General features: G+C 35.1%; 1 protein-coding gene across 2 annotated transcripts; it reads right to left on the bottom strand.

Annotated features, from left to right (window-relative positions):
- Positions 1-2,209: 2,209 nt before the first annotated feature.
- On the bottom strand, positions 2,210-3,181 carry exoc1l (exocyst complex component 1 like). Of its 2 annotated transcripts, XM_067405379.1 has the most exons (4): positions 3,061-3,181; positions 2,792-2,823; positions 2,660-2,752; positions 2,210-2,473 (listed from the first exon to the last, which is right to left on the bottom strand). In XM_067405379.1, exons 1-4 carry the CDS (start codon positions 3,179-3,181, stop codon positions 2,210-2,212), a joined length of 510 nt encoding a protein of 169 aa, XP_067261480.1. The 2 variants fall into 2 exon arrangements, with proteins under 2 accessions (XP_067261480.1, XP_067261479.1); XM_067405378.1 differs by having other exon boundaries at positions 2,660-2,823.
- Between the last annotated feature and the right edge of the window lie 7,694 nt (positions 3,182-10,875).

Below are 10,875 nucleotides of genomic sequence, written 5' to 3'. Positions count from 1 at the left end.
CTTCTTTTTTTTCTTTTTCTTTTTTAATTTTCAAGTAACAACAATTAACATTAAACCAACAACATATAATGAAAGTTGAATTTAACAATTAAAATAACAAATGATGACACATAAGAAAATTAAATAAATAAATAATAATAAAGCTTTACGTTTGTTATGACTCAAGTGGGGGGATAGAAAGATCTCTTCTAAACATTGTATCTCTATTCACATGTGACTTTATAATCTTATTTAATATCTGGAATGTTTTAATTGCTTTTTTGTTTCTTTTAAATTTGCATGGGGAATCTGCAAAACTTTTGAATTCAGAGCAAAATACAATAAAGTTTGGTTTCGAAGCTGTAAATTTAGACTTGTGGATATGACCTTTTCCAAGCATGCAGAGGATTTTGACTGCATTATCTAAAGAAACAGAACCAGTGTTAGAAAGCAGAAATAAGACCATTTCTTCTGTAATATCAAAAAGGATATTAAAGGAAGTAAAAATCAAAACTGAAATCTCTGTCCGAAATGATATTGTAATGGGACATCTAAAAAACATGAAGCACAGATTCGTTTTCAGATCCACAAAAAGAACATTCTGGTTGAATATCCATAAACTAAGACAAAAACAACTTACAGGGGTAAAAATTGTAGAGTGAATTTCTTTAATCTTATTTGGTATTACAAAGTTTTTATGAGCAGACCATATATTACATAAGGAAGGATAAACCTGTTTCCATAAAGCAATTGCATTAGGAGCAATACTAATTGTAGAGATTAATGTTTTTCTTATATGAATATTATTACATTTTTTATCTAACAAATCAACTCCACCTATCATTAAACCAGGAGTTTTTTCCTTTAATGTATAGTGTAACATAAGGATGATTTAATAAGATGTAAAAGCTTTGGTGATATACCATTAATTATCCTCAAAAACTCTATACGAGTAATTTTTATATTGTTTTCCTTAATGAATTTTTCACAACTAATCAGATTTCCGCAGGTTTCTATGAATTTAGAAATAACGATTATATTCTTTTCAAAGCATTCTTTGTTAAATATGGTCCTATTTTTATACAAAACATATTGATTATTCCATACAATACATTTATGCAGTGAAAATTTATACTTAAAAGCCAATTTCCATGAATCCTGTGTCTGCTTGTGAAAATTTGCTAACTTGATTGGCAATTTGTTAAAGTTACTACTCAGCAAAAACTTTAAACCACCACAACGGTCAAATAATAAGTTTGGAATGAAAAACCAGGGAGCATTCCCTCCCAGTATACATCGTTTGAGCCAGTTGATTTCAAACACCTGGTTGAGAGTTGTGAAATCAATAGCATTGAAGCCTCCATCCAAGTAGTCCCTAATCAATGTTTTCCTTTTATTCAGTGTTATTTTTCCAAATAAATTTAAATAAAAGAGAGTGAATTGAAGATGCTTTTTTTTATAAACCATTTAGTAAGTATCAGTGTAATATGTAACGTTACTCAGGGTTTATTTTGCAAAAATGCCCGCCTGATGGTACTTTATCCATTAAATGTTATTAAATTGTCAGTTTTTTGTGGCCCACATATTTGAGAGTATAATATGCATGCAGAGACTTAAAGCTATCTTGCACACAGTTACAAATATTTAGCAAATTCTCCAAAAGTTTAATTTGTTAAAACTGAGGCATAGCCTAAATAATTTATGGATGTTTTGTAATGCTACTGCAATGTCATTATATTTTATTAAACAACACTTAAAGCGACGTTTCACCAGATGAGCTCGCACAAGATTATTAAAAGTGTATGCTGTAATATCCACAACTTTGTCTCATAGTTTCACTTTTTACAATAATAAACAACATTAGTATAGCTTGCTTAATGAATCACATGCAAAAATGTCAAATTTATAACAGTCAATAAATAAATATAAATGACTAAAATTCAAGTCACAGCATTACTCAAAACAAAAACACCCTTTTGGGTTGCATTTGCACAAGCACAAATTGGATTTCACCCACACTGTGGAGTTATGTTACAGTTAGTGGGTCTGAGTGCTCAAAGCATGGCTAAGTGCTCAAAACACAAAGCATGGTGTTTGTGCACTCCCAAAGGGTATTACAGATTACACTGAAATTAACTTTTTTTTTTTGATCAACATCAAGAGTTTAGGTTTTGAAGGTCAGTTTAAATGAAATCTCACAAAATAAGATTCAACAGAATGTCTGCTTTCTCTACAGAGGCACAGGACACAGGGAAAGACACACCAGATTAAAGGCATAGAAACAGATCTGCGCAAGGACAATACAGTCACCACGATCTGAATACATTGCAGTGGGTTGAATGTAAGTCCAGTCAAAGTTCTCAAGTTTTAGTGCCGTGTGGTGATGCTTCCTGCTCAGGGCCAGCAGACAGCGGGCCAGCGTGTATTTCGCAGCACAGCTCACTGCTCTGACGGACCGCACAGAGTCGAAATACATCAAGAAACAGGGATCATCCTAACACAGCAGAGAAATGCAAATTGAACATCTTCCAATGGAAAGAAAGAGATACCACTTCCTAATATAATACAACACATCCAAACCATTATTTTTAAGTCTAGCTTAGATTTAACTATATATTATGTTTTTATGTAGCAGGTATAATCGTAAATAGGAAGGAGATGAATGTTGAACTCAACTCACAATATCTGGATCTCTACCGTCCAGAATCAGCAGGTCTTCCAGGGCCCAGATCTCTGTTTTCTCATAGCTGTCCTCCAGCCCATAGTGCTGCAGCTTCTTGGTCTGTGATTGCTTAACTCTTCGACACAAGACCACTGAGATCTGAACTTCTTTATCCTTAGATACTAAACACACATTGGTTCTGTTTTTAATTATACCCCTTCATCAAACAAAGTCATATATTTTACAATTCTTACTTCTTCACAAACAATATCTGATCTTGCCCCCAGATGATCCCACTGTTTTTTTTTTGGGGGGGGGGGGGGGGGGGTTTTTTTACTCAGTATCTCATCCCTGATAGAAAATAGTTCAGCACATGCCAACTCAAATAATTATGCACAAAATAAGTGTAATTTCCTTACTAGAAACACAGAGAAAATGTCGTCCCTGCTGTAGCTCCTCTATTTCTATAAACTCCACCAGCTTCTGTCTCTCCGGTCGGAACAAGACTCTATCCATCTCCTCCCTCAGCAGAGATGACATCTCAGGCAAAAAAAGAGAGAGAAAATTAATTTAGGTGTGAGAGAGAGCAAGAGCAGAGTGAGGGATAAAATGTTTCTTGAGGTGGACCTGGTTTGTTGGGTTTATTGCCCTCCTTCCACCCCCACATGCACTCTCTCTCTCTCTCTCTCTCTCTCTCTCTCTCTCTTTCTCTCCATACCTAGTGTGCATTTTCAATTTGACTGAAATTGAGTTGACAATTACAAAGAGGTTTTCACTTTATGAACTTTGTTACACCTTTTTGAACTTTCCTGAATAGTGCTATTATTTCAAATGATTTATTTATTTTTGGTTTTCAAAAGCTTATTTGAAATGAATCCATGATGGAAATATGATTGTGTTACGTTTTTTTTCTTCTTCTTGTTTTAGATGTCTCAGGAATTATCATTAAAAGTAGTTTGTGTACTGTATGTGCTGCCAAAAATATTTTGAAATTATTACATTTATATATGTAATATATAATAGTATAATTTATTTATATTATATTTCAATTATAACATCAGTCAGGGTATATGCCTAGATTGAAACAAAATAATATCAGATAAGTTTTTGGATTACACAATGGATACAAAACAAATAAATTAGCAAACATATGCATAAATTGTAGCAATATTTGATAACTCTACATTGGAATTCCTGCTTATAGACAATAATATTTCACTAAAAGTTTCACTGCTCAGCTAATATTTTTTAAAAATTATGTTGTTTTTTGGGGGGCTTTTTTCACTGTCATTACATAAATTATACAGCAGTTCATCCGTACAAGCCTGAAATCTTGTTTGAACTCACATCTTCCTTCCTCTTCTTTTTGTCTCTGTTCTTTGTTGAATTTGCTCCCCCGTTAATTCTTAACCTATATATGAAAGCTTTTAGTGTTTTATAACCTGATCACGCACACACACACACACACACACACACACACACACACACACACACACACACACACACACACACACACACACACACACACACACACACACACACACACACACACACACACACACACTAACAAACTCACTCCTGGCTTAGATGAGCTATGTCTGACTGATTGTACTAAAATGGCCTTTGGGGAAAATACATCATTAGTTATGAAAACACATTTCCCTCTTAAATCTCCATCGTAAGAGGTGCAGTTAGAACCCATTATAATTATAATCTCTACAGGGATAGTCCATGTATTGACTGTGGTTCCATCAACCTTTAAAGATTCGATATCCAGCGGATCTACAGATGCATAATTTATAGCCACAAAACACGTTTATACAAACAAGTGTTCTGATTGCATCTGATAAAGTATTTTAGTAGCTATAGAGGCCTTCTTGATATCCATCTGTGTTTTCAGAAAGGCTAACTAATTAATAATGAACAAAATTAAGCTGTCTTAGCCTAACCACTCGGGTACAATTTACACAAAAGGAGGAAATGACCTCTGCTTTTGGTCTTCCGAGTAGCTTTTAGTTGGTCTTTGAGGCTTTACTTGTGGCCGCTGTTAAAGTCAGTTCTAAAGGATATTCTTTTTTGAAAGGATAGTTAGGTTTTTGTTTTTTCCTATGTGCAGTTCCTTAGATAATGGCTTAAAGGGTTAGTTCACCCAAAAATGAAAATTCTGTTATTATTTACTTACCCTCATGTTGTTCCAAACCTGTATGATTTTCTCTTTCTTTGTGGGAAACAAAAACAAGATATTATTTTAAAGAATGCTTTTGTTACCATTGGCATCTATTGAATAGTAAAAAAAACATTGAACCTTGAACATTCCTTAAAGGATTAGTTCACTTTAACATGAAAATTAACCCACTTTTGTTTTTGCCCCCACTTTTCATGAGCTGAATTCAAAGATCTAAGACTTTTTCTATGTACACAAAAGGCCTATTTCTCTCAATATTGTTCACAAATCTGTCTAAATCTGTGTTAGTGAGCACTTCTCCTTAGTGCTCACTAACACAGATTGACTAACAACTTCTCCTTAGTGTTAGTGAGCACTTCTCAGAGATAATCCATCCACCTCAAAGGTGTGGCATATAAAGATGCTGAGTAGACATCTGATTACATTAGACAGCAGATTTGACGCTGTCGTATACGCTGATCCAGAGAATCCCAAACATGCTCAATGGGTGACATGTCTGGTGAATATGCTGGCCATGCAAGAACTTGTTTTTTCTTAAGATGCACACCATTAATGTTAAGGCCTAATCCTGGCTTAGTCTAAGCCCTGTCTGTGAAACCAGCCCTATACAATAGTTGTAGTTGACATAGTTGAAACTTCATTCAAAAACATTTAAAAAAAATCTTACCCCAAACACCAAACTTTTGGATTCATGAAATATGTGAATCTACTTGCAAGCACAATTAAATTACACCATAAATAAACAAAAAAGTAATTAACATTGGTAGGGTGAATTAAATAAAATCTATAAACTAATACAAACCCGATTCCAAAAAAGTTGGGACACTGTACAAATTGTGAATAAAAAAGGAATGCAATAATTTACAAATCTCATAAACTTATATTTTATTCACAATAGAATATAGATAACATATCAAATGTTGAAAGTGAGACATTTTGAAATGTCATGCCAAATATTGGCTCATTTTGGATTTCATGAGAGCTACACATTCCAAAAAAGTTTGGACAGGTAGCAATAAGAGGCCGTAAAATTTAAATGTACATATAAGGAACAGCTGGAGGACCAATCTGCAACTTATCAGGTCAATTGGCAACATGATTAGGTATAAAAAGAGCCTCTCAGAGTGGCAGTGTCTCTCAGAAGTCAAGATGGGCAGAGGATCACCAATTCCCCCAATGCTGCGGCGAAAAATAGTGGAGCAATATCAGAAAGGAGTTTCTCAGAGAAAATTTGCAAAGAGTTTGAAGTTATCATCATCTGCAGTGCATAATATCATCCAAAGATTCAGAGAATCTGGAACAATCTCTGTGCGTAAGGATCAAGGCTGGAAAACCATACTGGATGCCCGTGATCTTCGGGCCCTTAGACGGCACTGCATCACATTCAGGAATGCTACTGTAATGGAAATCACAACATGGGCTCAGGAATACTTCCAGAAAACATTGTCGGTGAACACAATCCACCGTGCCATTCGCCGTTGCCGGCTAAAACTCTATAGGTCAAAAAAGAAGCCATATCTAAACATGATCCAGAAGCACAGGCGTTTTCTCTGGGCCGAGGCTCATTTAAAATGGACTGTGGCAAAGTGGAAAACTGTTCTATGGTCAGATGAATCAAAATTTGAAGTTCTTTTTGGAAAACTGGGATGCCATGTCATCCGGACTAAAGAGGACAAGGACAACCCAAGTTGTTTTAGTGCTCAGTTCAGAAGCCTGCATCTCTGATGGTATGGGGTTGCATGAGTGCGTGTGACATGAGCAGCTTACACATCTGGAAAGGCACCATCAATGCTGAAAGGTATATCCAAGTTCTAGAACAACATATGCTCCCATCCAGACGTCGTCTCTTTCAGGGAAGACCTTGCATTTTCCAACATGACAATGCCAGACCACATACTGCATCAATTACAACATCATGGCTGCGTAGAAGAAGGATCCGGGTACTGAAATGGCCAGCCTGCAGTCCAGATCTTTCACCCATAGAAAACATTTAGCGCATCATAAAGAGGAAGATGCGACAAAGAAAACCTAAGACCGTTGAACAACTAGCGCCTGTATTAGACAAGAATGGGACAACATTCCTATTCCTAAACTTGATCAACTTGTCTCCTCAGTCCCCAGACGTTTGCAGACTGTTATAAAAAGAAGAGGGTAAACATGTGGTAAACATGGCCTTGTCCCAACTTTTTTCAGATGTGTTGATGCCATGAAATTTAAAATCAACTTATCTTTCCCTTAAAATGATACATTTGATATGTCATCTATGTTGTATTCTGAATAAAATATTGAAATTTGAATCTTCCACATCATTGCATTCTGTTTTTATTCACAATCTGTACAGTGTCCCAACTTTTTTGGAATTGGGTTTGTGTTTGCATTAAAACTGAGGAATAGTAAATTGTATATGTGTGTCATTATACAATATTTTTTTAATAAAGTAAGAAGGGTGGGCACATTTGATGAAATCTTCGCTTCATTATCATTTTCACCTATTTGTGTTTGTAAATCAGGTAATAATTGTAACGTTTTTGGAAGCTTAAGTCTAACTTGAGAAACACACTTGTCAGTCTAGTGTCTGGTAGTGGATCTGGTAACCAAAACCTTATAAGCTGTTGAACTGTCACATTTGAATGGTCAAGATATCTGGTTGCTTTTGAGGAACTTTCCCTGTAAAAAGTGTGAAAAGTCACTTTAGATAAAAGCTCAGCTAAATGGTTATTTACATCCTGTCTGTAGTGCTTTTATTTCAGCATTATAGTCGCTCAGAACAACAAAGCAACCACAGACAAACCCTTTTTCCAGTACTTCATATATTTTGTGGCACTGCAGACTACATCTATGTAAATATTGCAGTGAATTGAAATAGTGAAGTGGCAGAGTGGAGTGAACTATGGAGACTTACCCACCATTGCCAGTGATGTGGAATATGTATTTTTTATTAATCTGCTGAGGAGTCTGAATCTGGGGAAGGACAATGGGATGCTCTGAAGTGCTCCAAGATACACTGTATTGATTTGGCCACATCCAATAAACTGTGCTGGGAAGGAGTCCAAGGATTTCCAAATGTACTTTGAGTCAATGGACTAAAATAAAATGAGGGTTCTTCAACTAAAACATTTACAGTCCAAAACTATGCATATTATGGCCATAACTTATAATTTAATAAATGTAATGAGGTGGGACTCAAGGTAAGATCCATCTGCAGGCTTTATTAAACAGAGTTCGTAGTAAAACAGGCAATGGTCAAACAGTGGCAAACAGGTATGGCAGAGAGCAGGCAGAATCGTAGTCGAGGAACAGGCAATGAATCAGGGCAGGCAGATATCGTTCACAAAACCAGGAAACAATAAACAATCCAAAAGGTCCAAAGGGCAGGCGGCTGAGATACGAACACGGGGGAACAGACAGGATCAGAAACAGGCAGACAGACAGGGTAAATAACGCTCAGAACTGTACACTGGGTGAAACGAGACTTTGCAATGAGGTGGTGTGTGTGTGAGCCTTTTATAGTCCAGGTAATGAGCTACAGATGTATGTGGCAAGTGGTGATTGGTGTGGAATGTGAGCATGTGACTGGCAGGGAGGATTATGGGAAATGGAGTCCAGGAACTGACAGTGATTGTGACAATATAACAATATTTTTTATGTTTTTAACAATATATATTTTGTTTCTATGAACATAGAAGTCAAAATATTGGCATTCAAACCTTAAATTCTTGTTTTTTTTTTATTATAATCTGTAACTCAGGTGTATATTTAAACAGTAGTGCAGGAATTAATTTACTTCAAAACAATAATTGTCACTTCAAACAATTTACAATCACCAATTATTTCCAAACTATAGCCATTTTACCAGTAAATATCATCAAACCCTTCAGTCAAGTGTTACAAATTCAAGAGTAGACATGAACATTCTAAATGCCTTTTCATTTTTGTAAAAAACATTAATGGCAGATATATATATTATATTAATAATATAATATAATATATATATATATATATATATATATATATATATATATATATATACAATGTATATATATATATATATATATATATATATATGTATATTATACATATATATATATATATATATATATATATATATATATATATATATATATATATATATATATATATATAAATATATATTTTAAACAGCAAAGTGCTGAATAGCCTAAAAAAGCAACAAGTTGCAAAGAGAATCATAAAGATACTGTAGTTATGAGGATTTATTTCTCCTCAAAATCTCTAGAGTGTTTTTGATCACTGGAGAAACACTGTTCACAAATGCATAGTGATTCATAAAACAAGCCACAGTTTTGATTTGATATTCATAATGTCTGTGTGTGAGTGAATTCCTCTGTATTTACTCTGTATGTCTTTCTCAGGAAAGGATGTGGAAATTGATCAATAATTTCCAATGAGCAGAAGTCAATAACTGACGCAAAGGGACTAAGTTTATGCCCAGGGAACAGTTATATTAGATTTTTCATGCTTTTGTGGGTGTGATGGTAATGGTTGAGTGCTGTGGGATATCCTGTGTTTCGCCCACACACATATACTGAGGTTTCCATTTGCTTCTCCCCACAAAAATGCATCCAAACATCAAAGAACATGCAGTATTTACCATTTACCAACTGTAGTTTCCGGTAACATTAACCCAAAACACCACTTTCTTTTCACTTTTTGTTATTTCCTATTTTTATCTTTATGACAGTGGTGGTTAATACCAACTTACTAACTTGTTGTAGTGTCAAAATCTTTGAGACCACTATTTAATAACTATTTAAGTTTATTCATCAGTGTTAGCAATATTATTACAATTTCTAATTTATTTTTTGCAATAATACCTGATATTTGAAATTGCCCATGCAATCATTAAATCTTAGGCTATTTGAATTTGATCATTTATTTTATTAAATAGCAAGAATAAGTATAGTTAAGAGTTCAGAGGGGCGGGGACCCTCCTCATGCATGCCTGACCTCACCTTAGGTCACAATGTGAGTCTAGACCGCTATTGTTAAAAATGCTACAATAATGCACTCTGTTGGTCAAAACATGTAGTACACATATGAGCAACAAACTGCTGTACAGTGGAGGGCTTATCATGGTTTGCTGCCTTAAAGGGATAGTTCTGTCATTAATTAAAAACATTGATTAATTCATATTCTGCAGAAGAAGAAATTCATACAGATTTTTAATGACATGAACATGAACCCTTTGTCTCCAGTGCCACTATTTTCCAGAACTGCAACTTATACCTGGAGTCTCCAGAAGTGCAAGGTGACCAGATCTTAGAGACTTACAGGTAAAGAATCCTAAAAAATTGCCCCCACTTAATAAGAATCACAAGCTGAAGTGTTGAAAAATACATGAATACTGTTTTTTATAGGCTTTATAGACAGACAGATTGAGAGTGATGCTTGAAAGTCCAGCACCACATCCTCTTGTACCAATCTTTGAAGAATTTATCTTCCAGAATCTGGCAGTAAGTTTTGGAAGATCATGTTCTCGGAAGATCTCTGCAAAACGAACTTCAGGGTAGGGAGATGGACTAAAAATGAACTCCTAAAACTGCCTTCTTCTTCAAAATATCTTCTTTTGTGTTCAGCAGAAGAAATTCATACAGTTTTGGAATAACTCGAGGGTGAGTAAATGATGACAGAATTTTAATTTTTGGGTGAACTATCCCTTTAAGGCCCATATATATTTGCAACTATAACTATACAATGAAGGGAAATTGATTAATATCGATCACAAAAAGTACTGTGGTAGTACAGTGCATTGTATCACATAATACCACAGTACATAAAGCATGAGACTGGAATTCATGTATCATTGACATTTACATGGATATCTGATTCATGTGGGAAAACACAAAGGTAAAACCATGGTACTTTGTTGTATGTCTCAATGTAAAGTGTGAAGAGTGTAGATAGGGTTGGTTACGATCTCTGGCGCCCCCTGCTGCCCACCAAATAACCATACAGGCGTCAGGCGGTGCCCTACTTCCAGCTTCACGTGGTCACCTCGGGCACTAACTAA

The sequence above is a fragment of the Chanodichthys erythropterus genome, chromosome 12 (assembly GCF_024489055.1).
Source record: "Chanodichthys erythropterus isolate Z2021 chromosome 12, ASM2448905v1, whole genome shotgun sequence".
NCBI lineage: Eukaryota > Metazoa > Chordata > Actinopteri > Cypriniformes > Xenocyprididae > Chanodichthys > Chanodichthys erythropterus.
Note: the sequence above shows the minus strand (reverse complement) of the source record. Positions and strands in the feature narration are given on the sequence as shown.